At 46.7% G+C, this 27,181-nt stretch overlaps 1 protein-coding gene across 8 annotated transcripts in view; it reads left to right on the top strand.

The window, feature by feature from the left end:
* Window positions 1-27,181, top strand: part of EPS8 (EGFR pathway substrate 8, signaling adaptor) — a 1,868,600-nt gene that overhangs the window by 1,433,223 nt on the left and 408,196 nt on the right. For all 8 annotated transcript variants that reach the window (XM_069628376.1, XM_069628375.1, XM_069628377.1 and 5 more), the window contains one exon: window positions 8,181-8,285. In XM_069628376.1, the coding sequence (XP_069484477.1) occupies window positions 8,181-8,285 (105 nt within the window). The remainder of the gene's footprint in view (window positions 1-8,180; window positions 8,286-27,181) is intronic.

Here is a 27,181-nt window from a genome sequence, read left to right as displayed (position 1 = left end):
AAGGTGTACGCAGGCAAGATTATGTATGCATAGAAGACATAAGGTACTTATTTACAGAGAGAGAAACGGAGCGTGGTTACATGTGACGTTCGTCTGCTTGCAGAGATCATGGCAGGTAGGTTTGACAAACAGCCTAGTTTTTAAGGCTTTGCGGAAGGCTCGGTGAGAGTCAATCCCCCTGTGGTGCGTGGGTAGGGCATTCCAGTGTGAGGTTGCTAGAGCTGGGAAGCTTGAACCGCCCGCACGTACTCTGCAGGTCTTAGGAGTAGAGATCAAGTTGGTGTAGGCTGATCTAGAGGGCCTAGCAGAGGTGGCTCGTGAAATTCTAGGGGCAAGGTAGGGGGGAGCAAGGTCATGTAGGCATTTATGGGTAAGGGAGAGGATTTTAAAGATGATCCTCTGCCTAATGGGCAGCCAGTCGACCTGCCTTCTAAGGTCAGAAATGTGGTCTTTCCTGGAGAAACCTGTGGCGGCCCTGAGGGCATTGTTCTGGGCAAGGTGGAGCTTAGCAATGCTTTTGCCGGAGGTCCCATCAAGGAGCGCATTGCAGTAGTCCAACCTGGATCCTATCATGGCCACATGTTCAATGAGTGTTTAAAAACCGCTTCTTATAACCCCAGAAAAGTGAAAAGCCTATGTACCCAAATCAAGGTTACCAGGCAATTCGGCCTAGTATGACTTGCCTGGCAAAAGACACCCCAGTTATCAATTCCACTTTTACAGTGTTGAGACATGTAAGTGTGATGCCCACACCAAAACTGCTCAGAGGTTCCCAAAAGCATTGCCAAAGTAGTGCAGATGATTGTGATAACCGCAGTCAGGATGAGATGACAGCGGTAGCCTCGGAGCGTCAGCCCACTCATGGAATGCTGCATGCATGGAGACGGATGCAATAGGAATTTTAAGATTGCTGCAATGCTTCAAATTACGTTTATGGTGTGGAGTGAACTGGTGAGGGAAATCATTTAATCAAACAATGCAAAGCTACACTGAATAAAGATTAAACTATCCTGTAGGAACAGCTCAACTTAACCACATTTGAAACCCTGATACAAAGTTACAATAGCTCCAGAAAATCTTTATGGTCAAATCAAGTGAAGATCCTGCAGAAGCACTATAAGATGAGAAAGTGAGGCACAAGTGAAGGAACTCTGAAAGAAGTGCACACATTGCTTAACCTTCCCTGGATACACGGGGGCCTGCTACCTGGGAAATATTGCTTACCTTGGCCAGACTACAGCAGCTACTTTTCAGAGGGCCAGTACAAAGTCCCACATACCAGAGGAACAACTATTTGGAAAAAGGTGGACCTACTGGATGGTCCTGTGTCAAGACTGAGAATCCTGAAGCAAGGTGCTTCCTTATTGGCCCAGGGCAGGTGGGTGACATATCGGCTGCCTGAAAACTGCCCTGTATAGGGGGTGGAAATACCTTTTTGGCCCAAGGCCTGGGAAAGGGCAATTGTGTAAGCTGAAGAATCAGTAGGTCTGGGAGAGACCTAGTGCAAATGGTTTGATGCAAGCTGGAGACTGCAAAGTCCTGGGAAACCTCATTTGTTAAAGCTGGAGAATCTCAATGACTGTGAGAGACCTACTGGCAAACATTTTGAATCCCTAGGTGTTGGAGAAGCCTAATGTGAAAACCGAAGACCACAAAGGTTGTGAGGAAGCCTACAAAAGGAAATTGATGCAAGGAGCCAAAGGCTTGCCACCTAAGAGAGCTGGTAAAAGCAGGAGACAAAGGAGCCATCTGGAATGTGAGTAAGAGACTTCCAAGGAGGAGTGGCGTGTTCCGTGTTGCCATTTGTTGGCTGAGCTTTGCAATATTTTGTGTTGAAACCTACTGCACACAGCCTGTAGGCTTAGGACTCATGAAGACTAGGTTTCTCAGACTTTGTGTTGGGTTCAGTTGAAAAGAATGAGGGGGGGGGGACAAATTGACCAAAATGCTGAATTCGGCATTGGAAAAATAACTGAAGGTCCATAATGATGATCAAGTGGAGTCGGGGTTGCAGGGGTGCCCCCACGCTCCCATTGATCGTCATTATGGGGCTTTGGGGGTTGCTGGGGTGTCCCCTGCTTCCATAGTAAGGAATATGGGGGACAAATGAAGATTTAAAATAGAAAAGGACCCTGTTGCACTGGTTCCCTTCCACATTAGTGAAAGGAAACTGCGTTGCAGAGTGGTGAACCAGTTTGGGAATGAGCGGCACACAATGTGGTGTGCCGCCAACAGGTTAGTGGGGGTGGGGGTGGTGGATGGGCGGATGATGATTTCACAGAGGAGCCGATTTCAAATTTGAAATGTTCCCACTCGGTCAAATCACGGATATCCTTTGGGTCTCGTTATGAGTTAGGCTGTGCAGTAAAAACGTGGTGCTAATTCAGTTACCAAATCGCAATGTCAATTGTCATCCCTCGGCCTTACCACAGTAGGATAGTAGGTTAGGAAATGCACACCTGCCATAGCAGAATGAATGTGCTATGTCTTGCACACAATCTTTACTCGCTCTTGGGGTAGCCACATAGCTCATGCGTCTCAGGTCTCAAACATTAAAATGTTAGCATAACTTCACAGAACATCCTTAAGAGAGGTTGTGCTATAAAGTCCACCAAAAAGGATTCACTGAAATGTGCCACTATTCTCAAATCCCAACAGCAATTGAAAGATTAGAAATGGCACCAAAAGTGAGGGCAATTTACCAACACACTTTTTAGGAACATATTTTCTCACAATGAACCAATGATGGTAATATACCATGACTTAAGAGTTATTTAATGTAGCCAATAGATTTAATGTTATTTTGAAGTACAACTTAATTTGTTTGCAATTTAATTTGGTATATCCTAGCTTTCCATTACATTTTTTGAGTACACTTGAAAGCTGAATATGTATCATGCTTATTTGGACAAGTAGCTAGTGTTCTCACAAATGTAGGGCATGATATAAGACTTAAACTAGTAGAAAAGACAATTGCTTTTTTAACAAGAAAGTCTTATTAATTGAACGATTCCTATTAAATAATTCTCTGTACTTCATGTACTTAATGCAAATTGAGTAATTATGAAGGATTACCTGCATTGTGAGAAACTGAGAAGGCTTTCATTTGGGGGTGGCGAGGGCTAGTCTTGAGTTCCCTGGTATTGTCATCTCTATCTATCTATTTATCCATCTGTCTATGTATTTGAGTGCCAAAGCCCATAGGCATCAGGGCGTTACATAACAAAAGCAAGGCAAACTAAAAATGAAAGAAGAGGAAGAGAGAAAGGAGAGAAGCCTACATAAACAATATAGTTTTTCAGTATTTTCCTGAAAGCAAGAAGTTTCCTTCCGCAGGAATTCGGGCAGCTCGTTCCAGGCTTGAGCCATCAGGATGGGGAAATATCGACTTTTTCCCTTCTCTTGAAACGTGGGATAGTAAGGCAGTGTGTGTCAGAGAATCATAGATTGTGCATAGGTTTGTAAACTTCCAATTTCTCCTTCGGGTAGGAAGGCGTATTTCCTAACGGACATTTGTGGCCCAGTGAAAATATTTTAAACTGGACTCTGGCGGTGGCAGGGAGCCAGTGGAGTTCTCTGTGCCCCCGATACAGGATCCCTCCAAGCAATATTTGAAACTGCTTGGACCTCATCATTTTGAATTTTTTTAAGCTTGCCTAAACAGTACTTGCTTGCCCCACCCAGTAAGGAATTGCAGTAATCTAATCTGGGTAGGACAATTGCATCGAATAATTTCTCATGGTCTTTCTGGGTTGCCAATTTGCAGACCTGTCTCAGGACCCTCAGGTAGTAGTTTGAATTTTTAACTACATAATTGACATGTGCATCTTCATTGAGCGAAGCCTCATACATGTGCCCATGGTTTTGACTTTTTTCAACGACAGAAATGTAGCTCCCATCTATATTAAAACTCTTGTAAACCAGGCCCTATTGTTCTCTGGCATGTTTTGACCTGTAGACCATAAATTCAGTCTTGGCTGCATTCAAGCCTAGCCAATTTGCAGTCATCCACTCTTTAACAAGATCATAGATTTTGTCCAGATTCTCCTGATCTGCTTCGTAATTACCACTCTGATCCATGGCTAGCTGAAAAATATTTGCGAAAAAGACCCCAATTTTTTCTATTTGAACACATAGGGGCTTAATGTAGAGATTGCACAATGATGGAGATAAACATGCCCCCTGTGGCACCCCGCAACAAATTGGCACAGAGTCCGATGTCGTATCCCCCAAACATACCCTAGAACTGCAACCACAAAGGAAAACTCCATCCATACTGTGGCTTCATCGGAGAAGAGACCTGTGTCAATCAATGTCTTTAACAGCCATTTATGATCTAGAAGGTCGAACGCTGCCGATAAATAATCCAATAATATCAGCAGGCCCAACCCACTCCTTTGCAAGGCAGCTAACATGTGGGTGCGTAGATCGAGAAGAGCACTGTCAGTTCCGTAAGTTGTTCAGAAACCAGATTGCCTCTTATGAAGGAGCCCCATAGTCTCCAAATGATGCTGCATCTGAAAAGTGGCCATTTCATCAATAATTTCCAATAGAAACAGGATAATTGTTATTGGGCTAAGGTTGGTGTCATACTTAGGATCTAAACCTGGTTTCTTCAGTAATGGTGTCACAGCTACATCTTTAATAGCCGCCGGGACAATACACTGCGCAAAAGATGCATTGATAAATCTTCTGAAAAAAGGCACAAACATATTCCTATTTTCCAAATTGATTTTTGAGGGGAGGCGATCCCGGGACAACTGGTTGGATGCATACCTTTCAACAAATCAGTTACTTTACCATTTATCACAGGGAGAAAATTGAAAAGCCTTTGTGATTCATGGCCCAGTTGCTGATCTATCCTTGTGAGCAGTTACAACTGCAGTTGTGTTTCTAGAGCAGAGCAAGTTCTAGTACGAGCCGTGATTATTTTCTCAGCAAAGGCTTTCTGCACATCCGTACAGTCCTCTTTCAGAATTGAAAGGGCGATTTAAAACGTTCTGTTTTTCCCAGGATTTGAATATTTTCAATAACTCCTTTGTTTCATTACCTGCTTTTATTTGTTCATTGTAGAAGGATATTTTGGCCTCCGTAAATTTAAATTTAAATTTATATTCCTTCTTAATGCGCTTCGAGACATTTTTGTTTTCCTGGGTTTTCGCCTTGGTGAAGTTACGCTTGACTTGTCTTTATTTCTGTTTAATAAGAGATTGATCCGGGGTGAACCAGTTTTGATGGTTAGGGCGCTTTCTGTTCTAATTTTGAGAGGTGCTGATGTTTTCAGAAATGATTCTAAGTGTGCATTGCAACTCTTCACTAGAATGTACGGGCAGTCCTGATCGGCTGTTTTGGACACAAGTTCATCCAAGCAGTTAGCTAAGTCAAATTTTATTTTTTTAAGTTACTACAATGGCACTGATTAGGCATCTCATGTTTACGCTGGTAGGGTGATGAGATCTCCACATTGGTTGTGACAAAAAAGTGGTCCGACCATATACAAGGTAACGTTATCACATCGAATATGTTTATTTTTCGACCAGATAACCAATCTAACGTACGGCCCTTTGTATGAGAAGGAGCTATATTGTGTACCTGGATGTCCATATTATTTGGTGAACGCTCCAAGTCGAAAGCCGCTTTATCTCCAGAATCTCTTTTACAGCAATTTAAGTTGCCCAGGAAAATGATGGAGCAGTTTGACTTTTGTAAAGGTGATAGCAGCTGAACAATATGCTCATTAGAGACAGCTCAGTGGGAGACCTGTAGATCAGGATTAAGGTAATGCTTTGAGTGTGATCTTGGTGTGTAATATTTTGCACCTGTTAGTCTATTTTACTCCCGTACATTCCAATTTTCTTTTTTTTTTTACAAATAGCGACACGACCCCCGAAACCCTGAGACTGATTTTTTCCCAAAAACGTGTAATTTTGGGGGGATTGCTTGCTCAATCACAGGCCTGTGTGAATCCAGCAGCCATGTCTCTGAGAGACACACAATATCAACTTGATTGTTGACCGTATAGTCATGGATATCCCCGATGTGGTTAGGTAGAGACCTGGTATTTTAAAGGGCAAGTTTTAATGTCAGTGGCTGTGGGTCTTCTACACCAGTGTCCAAAATGGTAACTGCGTGGGAGATTTTAGGTAAAACCTTTTGCGGGGCTGTCGATCCTGATTGATTGCACTATTTCCTGTTCCTCGAAGGAAGGTAGTGTTGGGTTTTGGGACACACAAGTTTCAAGTGGGGAGAGAAGGAGAGATTTCTTTTCGGCAGAGGGTGCACCATCTTCCCGATCCAATAAGCCATGAGTATTAAGCGTAGCCTTCGGTACGGAGCATACCACCTAGTAATTCATATAGCGTTGTACAATAGCCTTGTGGTGTGTCTTCCGGAGTGCTTGCCATCATACAAGATGTGCTGCTATTTCCCTATTGGTATGATGATTGGCCAGCAAACAATCAATTTTCCGAGTTAAATCCCTGTTCCATCCCTTGCAGTAATAACCGTTTGGATGCGAAATGCCAGATGATTAAAAGAATTTACTTCAAATCTGGCCATCGTCCTGGGTACTTGCACAGACTTGCTAGACCCTGAGGCGCCGGTGCTGATGCACCTCATTATAGCATAAGTACGTCCACGAAATACAATCCTAATAGGATTTGTAGTTCGTAGCTTGAACAGCATTCTAAGCACACAAACACAAGTATTACAGGCGCAGGCAAGCAGCGTCTGGGCACTGAAGAAACTTAAGGTAAGGAGCAGTAGAGCTAAAAAATACAATTAATGAAGTTTGTATTAATAAAAAACTAAAAACACAAGGTGACTAAAATTTGAATCTAGGTAAAAAATGGATTCCTCACATGATCAACACAACTGACAGAATACATTAAGAAGGGCACTAGCAGCAAGTTAATGAGCACATAATTCAATGCATGTGGACTGATTTTGAACACCAGTTGTTTAAGAAGTCCCCATGCTGATATATTTAAATTAATTACACCTTTTAATGTAGAACATCTGGTTGGGTATGCCTGTGGCCAATCACTGTTTACTTAATCCTGCTTCACCCCCAAGTTATGGATCCAAGCTTGTTTTGAATTTTTCTCCACACAGAAGCCCACAATATGGCTCAAGTGTCCTGTAATATTGCTTCCTATTGGTGTTCGGAGGGTGGTCAAAGGGCTATGATGTTGATTCCACTGTCCTTGTGATTTTGATGAAATGGCACAGACTGTAATATATTTTTCCTTCAAGTAAAGTGCATTACTAGTAAATTGCTTGTATGCGTTAACGAACCATGCAAGAATCTATTTGTCCAAATTATATTTCATGGCTTATAATGGACCCTTTAATTCTACAAGTCAGATTTTGCTGGTCTTTGCCTTGAAAATAATGTCAATTTCATGTAAACGTAATTGGAGGGATGTTTCTATTTAAACATAATTATTTTGTTGTATCTTGCCTTCTTTCTGTAACAGTAATTTCCAATTATTTTTCTAATATATTTGCAAATATTTTAGATATTGAGTCATATTGAACCTTGTTGCTAATTCTTATTTTGCCCTAATTCTAAACATGAACCTAGCACTTAATTTACCACCAGCGTTAACCTACCCCTCACTTAAGTTCTTGCTTTGAGCTTGTCCTGACCCTAGCTCACAGACCCCTATGTTAACTTTAGCCCAAGCCTAACCTTACTCCAACCTTAACTATAATCCGAACTTTGGCCCACGTCTCACAGTACCTCTTACCTTAGTAAACTACCCTACATTTTTACAACTTATTGTTTTTAAATTAAATAGTTTAGCAATTAAATGTATTTTGATGTAGAAGCTTAGTAAATGACCTTGCATGTGGAGCAGAACTAATGTTTAGATAGCCCAGTTTAAACTTTCAAATTCAGACTATTGTATTGGAAAGCAATTGAAGTACCACTTCATTTGTGTCCACATCCACAGTACCACATCACCCATTCCCCTTGATCCAGTGCCATGTCTTACTTGCTTGATGTAATTATATAATCTCTTCCAAACATCACATCTCTTCCTCACTTTTGAAGATACTCCAAATATAATACCTGCCTTTCTTTTCTTTTATTTTTAAAGGATTTTAGTTGATTTGGTGCATATGGTGTTTAATTGGAAACAAATTGTTTGATGAACTGTTTTGATCTTTCTTAGGTTTCTCCGTATTCTTCAACACCCAGTGCAAGAAATGAGAGACCTCTGCCAGCACAATCACCCATATCATCTTCCTGGGTTCCATCATCCGATACATCCCAAAAGGTATGTGTTCTAGAAAATACAGTTTGGCCATTTTCATAATATTTCAATTTACAAGTTTACTTATCCATTCCATAATTTTATTGTGGCTCTATCCCCGTTTCCTCATGCACCAATCGTCAAAACTGAAATATCAACATGATGGAAATCTGGACCCCAAATGTTAACTGCTTGTTATATTCCAATGTGCACCTCATTACCTCAACATGAGGTAGATTAGTACATGTTTCTAATGCATTCTAAATCTGTTTGGTGTCACCTGGCTAACTAATATGATATAAATGATATTATTGTTGTGACCAATCCAGAGAATGTGTCCCTTCTCTCCAAGGGGGAGCCACTCCCTTTGGGACTAAAGAGGTGAGCCAGTTATGCAATACACTCACTACGGGGACAGGGCCAGCATGAACTGACTGGGTGCAACCCCCCCCCCATTAGGGGACAAGGAAGCCCCAAGTAGGGCTGCCACTAAACCTCCCTATGGGACAAATCACCCACTGTTTATTGGTTAGATGGTTATGGAATCATGTTATGATGTGGATGGCCCTACACTGTGGATGGCTTGGTTGCAGACCCCACTCTCTTGACCTCAGTTCTGGAGTCTCAGAACCAATTCTGTTTTCTCTCCCCTTCCAGAGGGGAACATAAAAGGACCAAAGAACGTACATGCAAGGGAAGAGTCAGCCTGAGCCAGCCCCCCGTACAGTGGAAGTCTACACTGTACCACTGGGCATTTCCATCCTGTTATGCAGGACCACATTGAATGCGAGGTGGGCAAAGGAATGTCATGGCCTGAAGAACGCTGCCATCCCCAGAGTGGTGTAAAGCTTGAAAATTCTAGCTCCCTTGAAGTGGGAGACCAGGACGATGGAGACACAACACCTTGACACAAAGTCACGGAACCACTGCAGGAGAGACAAAGACCGTGGAAGTGTGGCTCTGCAGTCAACGGAGCCCCACCTCCTCCAAGCAAGAACCCAGGTACACTGCTGTCAAGGCAGAGACAGAGGAGGGAGGAGCTGCTCTGAAGCACTCCAAGAGGGGCAGGGACCTTGTAAAATGCATATCACCAATGAGGCTGGATAGTCCACACCGGGCTACGAGGGAGTTAAGAAAAATACAAACACCCTGGCGGGGTGAATTTGAAGCAGCAACGCCACAAGCAGGTGAGAGTTCCAAGCGAGTCTGATGGTCTGAAGGACCAGAGAACCTCGCTAGGGCTGGGAAACAGAGCAACCAACGGCGGGTTGTGATCCATCTTAATTTACAATGGGCGATAGAATCAGAAGGTATTATCATTATTGTATTGATGGAGCGCGGACCTATCTTTGAGAGGCAATAGAGCATTTACAGAGGTAGACAACAATACAGATTCATAACGGAGCACTTTACGTATACACATTTGCAGATGCATAAATGAGCGTTTTTCAGTAGTAACAGAACAGATCTACAGTGGGGGAGGGTAGGATACAACGGGGAAAACACAAGGGGTACTGCTGTACCGGGTGGAAGGGAGGACAGGGGCTGGCAGCATTTAGGGAGTCATGTGGCATGATCGGTGACATTATGGCCTAGTTGTTGAGGAGAAACTACCTGAAGAGGTGGAGTTATTTTCTTAATTTTCGAGTGTGGGTGCGAGTCTGATGCTGACAGGGAGGAGGATCCATAGTCTTTGGGTGTGGGAAGAGAAGGCTTGTTTTCTGGTCCTTTCCTTTTTGCAGTGGCGGATATCAAGTCTTGCGTATTTCCTCGCTTCTGGTGGTGCGCTGTCCGCCAGAGATTCTCAGCGAGGTACCTGGCTGACTTCAGGGCGATTGTCTTATAGATTATGCAGCAAGATTTGAAGGTGATTTGTGCATGCATTGGGAGCCAGTGACGGTCGAGGAGGGCCAGGGTGATGTGGTTGTTTCTGCGTAGACCCTTGATGAGGCGTGCAGCTGCATGTAGGACACTTCTCAGGGGCACAACGGAGGACGAGGGGAGGACTTTAAGGAGAGCATTGCCCTCATACATGTGGGATAGGTCCAGTGCTTGAATGGTGGATCCAAAGCTGTCCAGATGGAGGAAGGGCTTGACTTTCCTCAATGGGGAGAGCTGATCCCAAGTTGTCAGTTTTCTTAGCTATGTGTGTCTTGAAGGATATTGATATTTTATTTCTATCGCGCTCATACACAAGTGTTTCAGAGCAATGAAGGAGAGGTGTTTGGCGATGTGGAACCTGAGGGCCTTGGCGCAGGAGGTGGGCATGGTGTGACGCCCTCAGAGTTCATGGTTGATAGCAAGGTCTGCATGTCTGGGTGTTTGCTGGTATTGGTGAGAAGTAGGTATTCCGTCTTGGAGGGGTTGAGCTTCAAGTATGCACTGGACATTTAATACTGGATCGGCAAGAGGCAAGTTTTGAGCCTATGGATGTCCTTGATTGAGTTGATCTTGAGGTATAGCTGCGTGTCACCAGCATATTGTTTGATGTGGATGTTGTGTGTGGCTAGCAGGGTTCCCAGCGAAGGTAGGGACAGGACCAAGAAAACAAACCAGATAATAAAAACCAAGATACCCTGATCAGGTGAGAAATATAGACCAGTTAGACAGAGGTTTATGTGTTGTATGCCACAGGTGATTAAACTACAGGAACAAATATTACAGTTGAAGATTGAAATTGAGTTAAACAAGACATTGGTGAGGGGGTCCGGAGTCTCCTCCTGTAGAGAATCGAGAAATACATGCACCCTCTTGCGAACTGCACCAGAAAGAGACAGAACATGTTTTGAACTGTGAACTTGAGATGCAATTGGTTAGGGATCACACACCAGTCGGGCCAAACCAAGAGGGGAGTAAAATACTTCTATGGGCTAATTTGTTTCTTTGGCCCTCATTACGACCCTGGCGGAAAGTAACTGACATGACCGCCATAGCGTAAATAGCGTTTCCGCCATTGCACGATGGAGCAAAGTGCGGCTAATTCCGACCCATCGGGCACGAGCATCACGCCATGGCGGAAGTGCAAAGTCTGCGATGGCGGAAATGACCCCAAAACGGCCCATACCGCCGTCGTACGCCGCCCTAGGTGCAATTCCGCCACCCATCTTAGCGGTCACCGTAATGAGCTGTCAGCGCAAATTACGGTCACCGTAAATATATGGAAACGGAAGTGAAAACATGGGGCCGGAACGGGAAACAGCACGCCGTACACCTATAAAATCAGAATCCCAACACAACCATTAAAAATCCGACCCTGAGACACATCCCAACCCGTTAGCCACCCCATCATAAAAAAATAAATATGGGAAAAGTTGCTAAAAAAGCGTGCGATCGCAAGCGGCAGGTCCACTTCTCCCATGAGGAACTCACCGTGCTCACAGAGACCCTCCAGGTGAACGCTGCCGTCGTCTTCTCGACGCAAATGACCAGGACGGCACTTGCGAACAAGAAGGACATATGGGCCCTGGTGGCACAGCGGGTAAGTGCGGTGGGGACCGCAACCCACAGCAATGCAGAAAGCGATGGGACGACTTGCGGATATGCGTACTTTCTGCCAACCGAAACATTGCCACAGCTACCGGGGGAGGATCGGAATCACCCATCAAGTTGACCCCCTGGGAAGAAATCTGTGCCTCCACCATTGGAATGGAGAGCATAGAGGGAGTCGGAGGGATGGAGAAAGGAGTGCAGACATCCGAAGAATCAGGTAGGTGGCCCAAATAAAACAATGCTAAATCCACCATGTCCAATCATGTGAAGTACCATGTGTCCCCATAGTGCAATAGAAACACATGTCCAGGAGAACGTCCACATACATTGCCATGATGGCGCCCTTTAAAAGTCAGATTAAATACATAAATAAGTAAAAATCCTAAAAACACCCTCTACATGTGCAGCATGCACACCCTAACTGCAGGCTGCAAAATAACTGCACCCTCAATCCACACGAAAATGAGACCTCCTCCAAGGCCCTGACCCAAATCACCCTCAAGTACCACCCCAATGCATGTGATACATTGCCATTCCAATTACCACAGACCCATAAATAACGCTCGCCTTCCTTTACTCCACCACAGGGTCCGATTCAAACGACGAGCTTCAGGACACCCCTACCAGCACACCTGCAAAGAGGGCCAAGACCAACGGCCAAAGACCCTCCACCTCAGCTGCACGGATCAAGACACGTCAGCAGCACAAATCAAGTGGCAGCACACTGGAGGGGACATCAACAGGCACCCCAGCAGCCAGCATGTCCACAACAGCAGCACCACAGGTCCCCCCAATGGATGCCACAGAAGGCACTGCTTCTGGTGGCAGCAGCACCATAGGTGACACTGCTTTCATGCCAGCATGCTCCGACACAGAAAACGGTGCTGCCGATGTGGGAACCATCCATGACCTGTCTCAATCCCCCTGTATGTTTCATCCCGTACACCATGAGGAAACCACGCAGGGGCACCCACAAGACGACGACTGGCCAACCCCCACAAGGCCTGTGGCAAGGCAACATGAGGTGATCAGCCCCTCTGTGACACCACCGCAAATAGGCATGGCCCAGCAGAGGCAACAGTCCCTCGAGCAGATGATAGTGCAACAGCAGCAACTGGCCACGCTCCTCAAGGAGCATGCTGATGAATGTGGGGGTTCTAAGGCAGCCATTGAAACATCTACTGAGACACTCAGGGCAGAAATGGAGCGAAGTACAGAGACACTAAGGGCACAAATGGAGGGAAGCACCGAGAGCCTGAGGGGACAAATGGAGAGAAGCACCGAGAGCCTGAGGGGACAAATGGAGAGAAGCACCGAGAGCCTGAGGGGGGAACTGCATGCGACGTCCAAAGACGTATGTGGTGAACTTGCCGCTGTGCGCTGTGTGCTCACTGAGCTCTCACAAACCCTTAGGGACATGCAGAGACATCATCCGTTGCAAGTTCCGTTCAGGGCAGCCCCCAACGTAGATCTGGGAGGAACCTGCGCTCCACAGGCAGGGGTGCCCCTGATACTCGGAGAGGGGGCTTGCAATAGCGTCTGCCCAATGACAATGAGCATCTCTGGACACTGGTGGTCGGGGGGGAGGTAGGAGGGTGGAGGGGGTGTGTTGTGTTCTTTCGGGTGGCGGGTCGATTGGGTGTGTAATACCATTTCACATTTGCTATACATATATTCACATTAATCCAATGAGATGTGTGGACATTGATCTTTGTGTACGAGGCCTTTCTTGGCGTACAGGCCACATTGTGCATGTTCGAGACACACACAGTGCCACAAGTCCCGTGTCCATGTAACAGCCACCAGGCGTGAGTGCTAGAAGCATGCATCTATGATATTCTGACGATTCTCACGGGCCTCCTGTGCCTCGCGGACTCCTTGAGGTGCTGATACATCCCCACCCTCATCATGACCATCTTCAGGTGCTTGCAGTTCTGCGTCAGGGGGCATGGCCACATTTCTACGTACGCACATGTTGTGTAGCATGACACATGCCATGACCATCTTTGCAACCTTCTCATGGCGGTACAGGAGTGCCCCGCCAGACCTGCTGAGGCAGCGGAAACGAGCCTTCAGTAGGCCGAATGCCTGTTCAATGACTACACGGGTACGTGAGTGGGCATGGTTGTAGTCCTCCTCATGCTGGTTCTGTGGGTTCCGGATTGGTGTAAGGAGCCATCTCTTCAGTGGATACCCGGCATCACCTGTATGTGGACAATGAAGGATGTTTGTGTAATGACATTGCTACGTACGCATCCCCCCCCCTTCCTGCCACGTCATTGACGCATCACCCACCCCACATTCGCATGCATCAAATGGGACTAACCGAGTAGCCAGGATCGGTGCCCTGCGTGTCGCTCCATGTAGCGTGGTACTGTAGAGTTCCTCAAGACCATAGAGTCATGGGTTGATCCTGGAAATCGGGCACAACAATGTGTAAAGATCCTGTTGGAGTCACACACCATTTGTACATTGATAGAATGATATTGTTTCCGGTTGCGGTACTGGACCTCCATGGCATGTGGGACAACCAATTCCACATGGGTGCAGTCGATGGCACCAATGCAACCCGGTATGCCGCCAAGTGCATGGAATCCCACTTTTGTGTTTGTACGCTCCTGCTCCGAGCGTGGTAAAGAGATGTAGTCGTCTGCGTGCTTCAGGAGGGCATCAAGCACTTGGAATAGTGTCCGTGACAATAGTGGCTGTGAAATGCCATGCAACTGTCCGACTGTGTGTTGGTAGGTGCCTGAGGCCAGGAAGTGGAGTACAGACACCACCTTCAGTAGGGGTGGGATGGCGGTTGGGCTATCTATCATGCTGACAAGGTCAGCGTGTGTCATGTTGACAATGGCGGTTATGGTGTCCCGGTCCAAACGGTAGAGGGTGTGGATCTGCTCAGCAGTGAGGTTGAACGGATTGGCTCGGAGGCGTGGGATTGCGGGCTGCCTGCGTGGTGGTAGTGGCTGTGCTGGTGGGCCTTGCTGCCCCTGCCTTGCCCTCCTCCTCCTCCTCCTGCGTCTCCTCTGTGCGGCCGGTTGTTGTAGTCGTTGGTGTTCGTCTTCTTCTTGAAGTTGGAGTACTTGCAGTGCTATCAGGTCCCCCAGGCCCAACATCGCTAGTCCTGTCGGTAGCATTTGGGAGTGGGTGTGGTTGTGGGAGGGGGTTGGGTGTGCAATTTGTGTTTTCAGGCTGTATAGCCTCCACCTGTGGTGATTCATTCCACCTGTGCCAGCTGCAATTACTTTTGGCCGAGCACGTCCCGCACACAACGCTGCAATTTGACGCATGGCATCTTGCAATTACAATCATGTATATGATCCCGATGGCAGTGAAATATTGGTTTATATGTTCATTCTGCTATGGTCCCATTGTTTCACATACTATTTTTGCAGTCGAGAACAAACTTGTGAAGGGTCAGTGGAATGTAGTACTCGATCAACGGTGGACCCTCATGCAGCACTGTACTGACGTTCACCGACGGGCGGGGAGTCCCATTAGTGATTGAAGGCAGTTACCATTTTCACACACAGCCGCACTACATAGATGTATTTGTGAATTCAAGCGTCCACAGATGCCTTTTCGACGTGATGTTGCAAATGAGGAATTCGAAGGACAGCGCTTTTGGTTTTCAACTAGCGGCGAGGAGACGCCCACAGGTCTGACTGGAAATGTAACGTTCTATTGTTGAATGTCCTTGGGACAGGGGCCATGACGAGAATGCAATGATTGATATGAATTGAATGGGATGCGCAATAGCGTAGTGGACGATAAGGCAGGACGTCCCCAAATACATGTCACTTCACTACACTAGTAATCCGGGCAGGAGCACAGTGGATTTTGCAGACTGCATTACGCACAGACTCAATGGAAATTTCTAATGTAATGTGAGTAAATATTCAGGCGTTTTTATACCCGGATGAGGGAATGATGAATGGATGCATGGACGGATGATTTAATTGAGAGTTTGTCATGTACATGGCTTTTTGGAATCTATCCCCTTCCACTGCGCTATGTGATGCAAAGCTGCCATAGTGGGTCCATCATCTATCTGCCCATGTTGAACCCTCCCTGTCTCGACGCGCCTTCAAACACTTGTGTCTGTGCACGTTACTAATCCCATCTAATGGATTCTGTTTTAACAGACGCATGCACACAAACACTCGTTGGCAATAGTGTATTAACCTCGATTTATATCGTTAGGATTCGCAAGTGATTTTTGGGTGAAATTAATCCTTTTGAGTGGGCTAGCATGCATATGGTTGTAGATTTAGTGTGTTGAATGAACTGAGTAATACATATGAAGTTCGGATGCCCATACTATTATTTTTTTTCATTTGGGTGACGGGTATCTCCTCCCCTTTTGCCGCTGCCATCTGTACGCCACTCCTGCAGATGGCTTTTTCACTCGACACCTGCAGCTTCGAGTTAATCAGTGGAGCACCATTACGATATTATGGGACGATCGCCAATGGGCCACATGCCCTTACGCAGTACTAGTGGCTAGGAGCAACATATGTACCTTTCAGCTGGACTAGTGCCTACTTCATGGGAAGGCCCTGCGGTTCTAGGCGCTTCCATGTTGCCTTTTTGAACGTAAATGTAGCCCCTGCGTACCATGAAGGAACAGGGCGTCACACAAGAAGAAGTTGGTCATTTATTGCGGATGCAGCCCACAGTAATGAAAATTATTTGGGAGTTTATGAGCAAATAGCCGTATGGGCTTGGTGATTTTGATGTGCATTAAATTTATATTCAGATATTGACCGTGTAGGCTTATTCTTTGCTAGTGATGTAGCATATTCCGATTTGTGGCGCGATGTATTGTGAGATGATCTGCATTGGGTTCCGGCTTCTGAGTAGGGTTGTGTGGTACTGTACTGGCCGCGTTTGCCTAAGAAGCCCAGTGAGGTCAGGGATAGGGGCTGCCATTATGACTGTTTTTATGATGTCATGCTCAGGGGCGGGGGATTAGCTTTTGTGCAACAGATGCCGGTCAGCCAGGTGGATTGGTGGAATGATGGGATTATCAGAAAATGGCTGGTCACAGGTGCCTGTGTTTGCGTGCGTTTCTTGGAGGGGGACTGAGGTCAGGTCCATTGGAATTGCTTCTGTATTCGTGCCATCTGTGCCCTACAGCTCCCATTGGCCCCTCTTGAGATGAGCCTGGCTGCTCAGTCACTCTGCCAACTTGTGTGGTACATGCTTATGCTGATGGTTGGTTTGTCTACTGGCAAGAGTACAGGGCTGGTGCAGTATCCCTCAGGATACTGCTTTGAATGTTGATTTACACTGGTGGCAAGCGATGGGGGACTATTGTTGTTTTGTCTCATGGAATATTTCAGTTCATTTTGGTGTACTTGAACCTTCACATGCCCGTGCTGCATCAGTACGGCAATGGTGTCATGACAAATATGGATGGCCACTCACAAGGCACTTGGAGCCCCTGCATGCATTTGTTCGTTGGCATGCATGGGTGACTTGTACATTTCACTGGTTGCTTGGTGTGACTGCATTGCGCCTACGAGGAGTTGTGCAATGTGGGCAGGGAGTGGAGTACAGGCACTCAGTAGGGCCATGTACGGTTGGTTCGCGATGCCGTAATTCTCACCATGGCGGAATGGTACTTTCCGCCATGCTTGATGGCGTTGAGTAAATGTCCGCTAGGGTCAGAATTTGCGTACCGTTGCGCCATGGGGGAAATTACGGTTTTGCAAGGCGCGCGTGCGCGTACTTGGTGCAGTTAGCGTTGGCGTTCACTACGGTGTCGCTAATGGCATCGTACTTTACGGTGACGGGTCATGATCGCAACGAGCGGTATTCGATGGCGGTATTACATTTCCGCCTTCGTTTTTGGAATTCCGCCAGGGTCGTAATGAGGGCCTTTGTCATTAGTGGTAGGTTGAACAGTAGCACAGAATACATTTGGGGAAAAGCACCAGTTTATTTTGTAAAATAGGGAACCATCATCACAGAGGTAGGAATTGGACAGGTGATTCTTTACTTCAATAAATCTGAACCAGTTGAGAACATATCTTCGTCTCCTTTGACTAACTTACCTCATCAAACATTCCCAAACCTTCTGCCATGTAAACTCAGAGAAAAGTGAATCCAGTCCTTCATGGGCTTTAATGGACAGTGGCCTTTTATGTCTTAATAGAAAAAACCTTGCTGGTGAGTAATGTAAAATTTATTGCAAATATGATCTGCCTTCTGACTCTTAGTGGTGATTCTTAAACCAGGGAGACCAATCCAACTCCTTATCTTTCTCTCTTATATCACACTCATGTTACGCTCACCTGGTATCCACAGGGACGCTACCCAGCCGGGTTACTCGCTGGTGTGCTTCTCAGCTTTGCCCTGATGTGGTCTGCAGGGATGGTTCTGCCTGAAAATACAGGAGGACTGTGTTCAAGACTGACCGAATGGGGTAAGTATACTCCCTCCACCCCCGTATGATTTCAGTCCCTCTGGCGCCCTCTCCTCATCTTGTGGTAGAATTAGGCGTGCTCTCCGTCCTGCCTTCTTTGCAGGGGCGCGTTGTCTTTCATGGGCGAGTGTGGTCCAGTTACTTCACTGACGCCGGCCCGTTTGATATTGTTCAGGTAGGTCTTATTGCTGTTTAGTTTTGTTGCTATCCTGCATGCCTTTCTTTGTTTAAAATGTCTTTTTTTCTCTCTTAGGTCTGCGGAGCTTCAGCGCGGCGAACTGGCTTGGTTGAGCCCCGCTGGTAAATGATGGCGCATTAAGAGCGATATGATGCGGTAAGTAAGCGCTATGCGCAGCGCTGCGAAGTCTTGCCTTTGCTAACCTGTGTTTTCCTTCCTTGTAGGTTGCGGTGTTCTTCAGTGCGAGTGGAATGTCCGGAGTGGTGCCAGCCGAGAGGCGACCAGCCAGGTAAGCCTTTTGAGCAGTTCGTAATTTGTAAATGTCTCTACTGCTTTCTTTAATGTTGCCTCTATCTTCCTCTTTCAGGTCGTTCTGTCCGGGAGGCGTGCAGATTTGAGGAAGCTGTTCTCAGTAGCTGCGAATGTTTAAAGATGAAGACTGCAGGTAAGATGCTGCTGCTAATGATGATCCTTTTGTCTCCTTGCAGGTTCTGCTTCTCCTAGGTTCGAGGGAATAGCTGGACACGGTGAGTGTCACGTTGCAAGCTGCAAAGTAATGCGAAGCGTGTTGTCTTGCGCGGGTGTGGTTTAAATAGCCCCAACAAAATAGTCCAGGTAAAGTAGTCCCTAGGCTTCCACACCCAAATCACTAGACCGCATAGCTTGGTTTTTAGAACCAAGCTATGTGGATGCCTCGATGTTGGCTGTCAATACAATAAAGTAGTTCCAAAGCACATTGTTTTTCATGGTGTATGAGCCTGGCGCCATAGGCGCCAGGACTGGCCCCATGAGGGCTTTTGAAGCGGATGCCCAGGCTCTAGAGGCCCGAGTCCTGACTCCACCTGGCCAATGGGTTTGCCAGAGGGGGTTTTGGGCGAGGTTCGTGACAACTCAATGATGAAGGGAATCACTCCCACTGAATTTGGTACTGTTTCCATTACCACAATCTCTCTAAGGAAGGCAATCACTCAAGTAGCTTCCCACAATGGCTTCAAATTCACCACCCCCTCGGAGACCAGGGAAATCCTTCTTATTTGTGGTCACACTTGAGGCTCTTTGTTGCTAGTGACAGTGATGAAGGAGATTACTCCTGAGGTCTCCTAAAATTATAGTGTCTCTGAATTTGTCACCAAGATGAGGGAGATCACTCCCCTGACACCCTTATAGCTGTCACTGACAACGCAGATCACTTTGGATGCTGTTCTTGGTTGGCCCCACCCACTTACCAGGTCTCCTGTGTTCCCTGTTACCTGTGTTTGTACTGGGACACATCACTGTTTCAGAGACACTGGATCACAGTGCCAACCTCCGTGACTGATTTCCTCGCTGTCTAGCTTCCCGGAGAACTCTGTGATCCCCTTTGCAGCTCATTGGTGTCTGTGCCGTTCTTGGACCAGCTGTTCCACCTCCACGAGGTTGCGCTACCATTTTCCAGCTTCAATCTTATGAGTATGCCTGTGCTCGTTCATTTTGCTATGGACTCCCTCAGTTTACCCCTGGCGTCCTCAGCAGAGTGGATCAGCTTCCCCAGCATCACGTCTTCTCTCCCATTTCAAATCTCCTGGGCTCTCCATTCTTCATTCCTGGTACTTCTCCTTTCAGGTAGTCCTGTGTCTCTTTTTAAACAAATATGCTGAGTCGTCCAGGTGTAAGGTCACAGTACTTGCCATTTTTCCTCTTGCCCATGTGAAGTGGTACCCCCTGGGTTGGAGGGAAAAGAGGATAACTGTAATACCCAGTGAAAGCGAGGAAAGACAACACCGGAGGCAACCCAGGGAGAACAGAACCCAGTGGACTACGGGAGAGCGAGATGCCGGTGTAAATATTGGGACAGAGACGGACTCTGACCCTGGAGGTGTGCAGGTCCAACCCCAGGTCCACCAGGAAAAGCAGACCAGCACCCTCAGAACCAAAGAGCCAGGAACCCCAATCTTACCTGGTGCCACAAGGGGTTCCTCCGAGCACCTGCCCTGACCCGTGCAACGACAGTCATACTGCCAAGTAGCCTAGATCGGTTGGCGGAGACGGCATGTGGGGGGCAGTGGCTCAAGGCCACAGCAGTGACGGGCTATGGTGGCCCTGGGAGTCCTCCATCCAAAATGGGGGCAGGGCTAGGCTAGGGGTTTACCCATGCAGCAACGACTACCCTGATTGGCCAAATCCACAAGTTTACATAAAGGCTCGACAAACAGATACTAAGTGACTTTCCATCTCTGATCTTTGCAGAAGATGCATGTTCCGAGGAGCGAAGGGAGCTACCATTGAGCCTATTAAGAACCCCATCTGGATCGACTCAAGAAGACGACTTCCCTACTCAAAAAGGGGGACTTCTCGCCTGAATTTTAAGGACTAACTTAGTTTCTTTTACTATAATTGTTCTCAGTATCCTGTGGTTTGAATAAAAGGACTTCTTCTGCTTTACCACACTTCAGTCTCCAGCCCTCTGTCACAGCCCATCTTCATCATTCCTAGTGCCCTCCTTGTCTCAGTACTAAGTGGGTGAACACTCACGTTGCTGCTTTTAGTGCGCTTTCTTGTCTCAATCGCTTCAGGAAAGACTTGTAAGTACACTGGACTTTTATTAATCTTACTTTGCTCATCTCCTGAGTAAATATAGGTTGGAGAATTGCAATACATAACAGTAGTGCTTTCATAAGGCATATAATACTTTGAGGAGGTCTTGAGGTCTCATGGGTGAAAGGGGTTCCTGAACAGAAAAGGAATCCCTATCCCCAGAAGGGGAGTCCCTCCCTGTGAGTCCTCCCACTTTTTACCACCCCTATTGGGATTATTGGGTAGCAGCCTCACTTCCCTAGCCTCTGTGAGGCAGACATGGTATCCAAAAAGGAAGAGGACACGAAAGATACAAATCACCAGTTTTATTTAGTTCAAAAGGGGGTTGGAGGAACTCCTGTCTTGCCCTTACACTAAAGATGGGAGCACACTCTACCATCTAAATAAAAAGAAAACGGTCTGAGTCCGTTAGTCCAAAAGAATAGCAATTAAACTAGAAAACCTATTGCCTTCCCTCACTATAATACCATTAAAGCGAAATGGGCAAGTGTACCAGAAACGGAAAATCAGTGGGAAACAAAAGGATGACAGAAAAGCATCAAAAGATTCTTGCCTGTGTTGTATAGCATGTGGGTGGGGTGGAGCAGTTGACATATTGGCACACTGTGCTATCCGTGTACACCTGGGGTAGCTGGCCCGGACCTCTAGAGCCTGCTTGGCATTCACATACTCTGTCTCAAAGTTCGGGGGTTGTGACCTCTCGTGTCTCCCTTTTCCCCAAGTCCAGGTCAATACCATGCGTTTTGTAGCACAAACACGAAAGTTCCAAGCTCTTCTGCACAAACATTCCAAAGGAAAAGGTATTTTAAGTCTCTATAGGCCCCCCCTTTCTTCCCTTGGTTCCCCTCTTTCGGGCTCAAACCATTTCACTTTATTTTCTCAGGGTTGCCTTCCCCTAGCTTTATTCTTTCGCATTTGCTATGCATTATGGTACTCGTAGGCTTTTACACAGGTCAAATATTTGACAAGATTCAACAGTTCACACAATCTTCTCAGGCTCTCTTCAGCCTTGGCTTTATCAAAAGATTGTCTCTCTTTAAACACAATGTCTGGGTCTCCCTCGTTCGGGCTCAGACCCTTTTCACAGTGCACAGAGTCTTTCGAATGGGCGTACTTTCATTTTCCGCCATACCCCCCCTTTTACTTTATTTTACAGTTCAATTTCAATTCATTTCAAAAAGAACTTCAATACCCATAATGCCTTTCAAGGGCCTTTTTATTTCCTAGTTTCTTTCTCAAAATCAATGCGTTGTTCCCGCTCCCGCCACACACATGTGCACCAGAATTTTCTCTCTTGCCATGAGACTCATTTGGTTAGCACGGCTCTGGAGGGCAACTTCTCTTGAGCTATCTGGGTCGAGGTCAGGGTCTTCCCACCTGCTGCTCAGGTACCTGTGCTTCCCTTCACATGCCCAGGGGAAACGAGTACTTCTGTGGACAGAGTCGGCAGGGTATGATCAGCCCTCTCTGGCTTTTGGAAGGCGCAGCTCCTCAGCCCTGCTGCAACCCGTCAACAACACAGGATCAGCGTTTTGGCCCTCCGCTCCCTTCCAGACTCCCCAAAGTTCTTTCAGCACTCTCCTCTGCTCTTCAGCTCCTCTTGTCCACGCTGCATCCCCAGCGCACTCAAAGTGTGTCTCAGAGCTCCAACTCTTATACTGACAGGGAGTGTTATTTGGAGTTGTTTGTGTGGTTAAAAAGGGAGGTCTGACTCTGCCTGTCCTCGTTAATGGGACAAGATGGAGGCTGTCCATAGGGATACATAGTACATTGGTTCCTATGGGCAATCTTCATAGATAGCTCTATTCCTCTTCTGCTTCGAACCAGTGGGTTTGAAAGAAGGCAATGGGGAGGAAGTATGGGAGTTGTAGTTTTCCCTAATGATGGAGGAAACGTCTGTGTTTGTCAGGGTAAAGGGGGCAGATGTGTGGTTGTTGGTGAATGGGTTTTAGATGATAATGTCCCATGGTGACTGTGGGATGTCGGATCGGGATATGTTTCTGCCCCTACGCCTCGCTTTAATGTTCGTACTTGTTGGAATTGGGGAGGGGTGGGGCAACTGGACAGGATCCATAACAAAAAGTGTAGGAAGTGGCGGGTAGCGGTTTGTCAGAAGGGGGGAATACCACGTCTTTCCAAGGCCATTCCTCCTACTGTCCCCGAGGATCCCCTGCTCAGGTGATCCTCCCGCACTGGACCACCCTCAGGGTCTGGCTCCAAAGGTGGTGGCTGTGCCCCCGCCACTTGAACAAAGAATCCCCAGAGTCCCTAAGTGAGAATTCCCTCAGGTTTCTCACACTTCACAGGAAAGGGCTCCCCTCTTGGGAGAAGTGACGAGATCCCATGAATCGATAGTGTGTGACCAGAAGTACGGAAGCAGTACATGAAGTATACCCTGCTTCATTAAATATAGAATAAAACCAATGTTTTTGGCCGTCGAATGAAAAAATAACACAGGCACAAACTCCTAACAGCTTTCCCTAATATTAAAATTGTAGCTGTTTACAGATGTGAGCAAGTCTCACTAAGGTACCACTGGCTATCGTATCATGGCTTACTCAAAGTCTGATCTAACAGGAGGTTCAGCCACATGCAAGAAAAAAATCACAAACTGCAACAGTGTTCAAATAGAGTATCTAAGGTCAACATTGCAACCACTTCGTAACTTGAAGTGACAAAAAGATCAGGCATGAAAATTAGAGTGTTAACAGTTAAAGCAAATCTTGCTGTTCAACATGAAAGGAATATAGGCTGTGATGAATGCGATGGAGTCATCACTGATTCCCCGGCGGTAACCTCCTCCATGTGGCCTGGACTATGAGGGAGGATTACATGGGAGGAGGCAGCCTCCAGGGAGATGTCATGGCTCATCGGGTGAGGCATTGTATCCCACCATTTTCCCTTGAAAATAACCTCCCCATGTCTGAAACCCTCATGGTCTATTGTAATGCATCTGCTCCCTTTCCTATGAAGAACAGAGAAACCCCTCTTATAAAATCTATAACAAAACCATGCCAATCTGATGGAATCCCTTTTGACAACTCCATATCGATAAATAACTTTTTGTGCTTATTCAAATTCAATAAATCAATTGTCACTAATGGACTACGGTTCCTGTAATCCCCGAAATACTGGGACAAAGAAGAGCGAATGGAGCAAACAGACCACAAGCTCAATGAGTGTTCTAGTGTTTCCCGGCACACACCATTGCCCGGCAAATGTAAGCAGCCGAAAAAATGAATGACATTAACAGCTGCTGTGACAACTGGCGAGGGAGAGCTGAACCTCGCTACAAGAAGCGTGGAACCGAAGAGCCTGAACCAGCGAGCGTAGAGAAATCAAGTGGCTAGTAGACAGAGAAAGAAGCGGCAGAGTGAAGAACCGCCACAGAAACGCCAGGAGCCGGTGAGGGACTCCGGGGCATTTGCAGATGGAGCAAAGCAGCACATCGCTTACCGGAGCTGAGAGGAAAGCAGGCGTTTACAGCACAAATCGTGAGTCCCTTGAAGTAGAGGGGACACCGGGGCATATCGGTGAGCATGCAGAGTGCAAATGTATGAAAACCAATTTACAGAGACACAGAATGGACATATTAAAAAAGGGGAATATACATTGCAACTAACCCCTCTCCTAATGTGTGGATGTGCGAAGTGCAAATATATAAGGAACAGAAAAAGGATAACCTATCAGGTGGACATGTTTTCCAATCTTATTTATAAGGTTATGTGATGTGGTTCCCCTGCCTCTGCTACAGCACCAACTGTGGAAAAATTAATCAGAGACCCTAAAAAATTAAAAGAATTTTTGGATGCATGCACTGTGCAATTCTCATTCCGTCAATCCTACTTTCAGGACGATAGAGCAAAAGTAGGCTTCTTGGTGATGCACATGACCGGCAGCGTCTTGGCATGGGCTACCAATCTAGTTACCTCGGAGGACCCAGGCCTCAATTCTTTGGATGCCTTTACGCAGGCTCTGAAACGCATGTTTGACCGTCCGGACCTGATATATTCAGTGCAAGAGGAATTGCTGGATCTCCAACTAGGCACCATGGACATTCCAACCTACACCACCAGGTTCTGACAAATGGCTGCTCAAACAGCCTGGTCTAACGAGGCTTGTTTAACACTATATCGACTGAATCTGACCGATGAACTTAAGGACGAAGTATCAAGAGTTCCACGTCCTCCTACCATAGAATTGGTGGTCCAGATCAATTTCCGATTACAGGAACACAAGGCAGAAAAAAGGAAACACAGGGGCCTTGTCTCTGGCCTGCTGATGCACCCGTCACCTGCTCCAGAATCTCACCGGGATGGGCCCAAGCCTATTCAGAGGGGAACCGCCAAAGGTCCATTGAGTTCTGCAGAAAGAACCAGACAATGCACAAACGGGTTGTGGATGTATTGCGCATCAGCCTCCCATCTCTTATGCAACTGTCCACTGGCCCCACCTCGCAAGAAGGAAAACTCTATCTACAAGTCTTAGATGGGAACTTGACTCGGGAGCAATCATCTTGTCCCAGCATATTGTCCCTCTTTTTCCTCTTGACCCATTTGACAATTCACTGGATTACAGATTTGTTGCTGCCTAAATTGACAAAATGAAAGAATTCACAAGTGACAGCATCCGCACCTCGGAAGGGCTCTCTGGCATGAAGTAGGAGGTATTTTCTTGAGAAGGAGCACCCTTCTATAAAGGAGGTTGAGGAGATGCAGCGCACCTTTTGCAAGAAGCTTCTGCAACGTGGGCCATCGATCATTGCATCCCAGAGCTTGGGCACATCTGTTTGAATAAATCATCTTGTTTGTGTGCATTGGGACGATGTGGATAACGAAAACAGGAGGGCTCGTTAATATCGTAAGGTGAAGATGCATCGGCCTTGTTATCTACGTCGGCGTGCTTCAGCAGGTGCGTCTACTTTATCTGCAGTTCCTACATCATCACCGCCAGTCACCAGCAGTCAAGCCACGACTTCTTCCAGTGGAGCACAAAACACACCTGCTGTTTTTTTACCGGCACCCCATTTTTCAATGTGCAAAATTCTCTGCACTTTATGTAACGCTCACCTGATTCCCGTAGAGGTGCCGGTCTTGACTGGGCGTATACCGTATCTTCAAAGGTGATGTGTAACACACGGCTGGCTCTTTGGGCTGGACCTCTGTGCACTGTATGTCTGACTCGAAGGGTAAGATGTCTGCAGATAGAAAATATGGGATTAAGGAACTGGGTTATTGAATGTCTCTCTTCTTCCCTTTCTCTTCTCCTGTCGAACCCCAAAGGTTAACGCTCTCACCTTAGGTAAGTGAACGCCATGCTCTCCATCTGCCTCGGGGCAGGGTGCTGTAACCAGTTTCTTCACTGGATAAGGGGAGCAGGCCTCTTGACTTCAGAGGACTGCTGTCCGTCGTTTACTGCACGAACGGTAAGTTTCGAGTAATTCTAATGTCTTTAAAGTCTTTAGTAATGATGTTTCTTGTTTTGCAGGGTTCCGGCGATGGCGGATGACGGGCTGAAGTGAGTTGAAGATGGAGCCCGTGTGATGAATAGAAGCGCCTGGAAGCACGTAAGTAAGCGCTTGTTGCCTGCTTCACGATGCGCTCTAACTGTCTTTTTATTTTGCAGGTACAAGTTCGGAGCGGCTGCAGGGTGCCGGAATACCCACTGGGTTAGATGTGGAAAGGAGTAATGGCACTTGAGTATTAAAGTTCCCCAATGTCTTTAAACGCACCTTGTTTTGTCTTTCAGATGCGGGATGCAGCGCCGAAGGCCTCCGGAGCGTGCGAAGAGTTGGTAAGCTTTTGTCTTTCAGATGCCGGAATGCAGTGTGAAGGCCTCCGGAGCGCACGAAGAGTAGGTAAGCTTTTGTCTTTCAGATGCCGGAATGCAGCGCGAGGCGTTGGTGACAGCCGATGGACCAGGTAAGTGAAGAGCTGTCACTGAAGACCGTAATGCTAACCTGTTCTTTCTTGTCTTTATAGGTGTTGCTGAAGACTGGATTCAGGATGGTAAGCCTTTTTCCTTAGGCCCAGGATCAGATGCAGAAGACACGATGAGCGTTCTGCTGCAGAGGATGCAGAATAACGCAAAGCAAGATTCATCCATCGGGTGTGTTTTAAATAGCCTCCTGTAGTGCTTAGGTGTCTCCTTCCACAGCCACGCCTAGGTAAGAAAAGAGTTCCTGCTTTCCAGAAGAGTTCCAGTGTTCTGAATCTAGGGAGTGGCTCCTGCCCCACCCAACAGGAAAAG

This window comes from Ambystoma mexicanum, chromosome 12 (assembly GCF_040938575.1).
Source record: "Ambystoma mexicanum isolate Mex_15411 chromosome 12, UKY_AmexF1_1, whole genome shotgun sequence".
Classification (NCBI taxonomy): domain Eukaryota; kingdom Metazoa; phylum Chordata; class Amphibia; order Caudata; family Ambystomatidae; genus Ambystoma; species Ambystoma mexicanum.
Note: the sequence above shows the minus strand (reverse complement) of the source record. Positions and strands in the feature narration are given on the sequence as shown.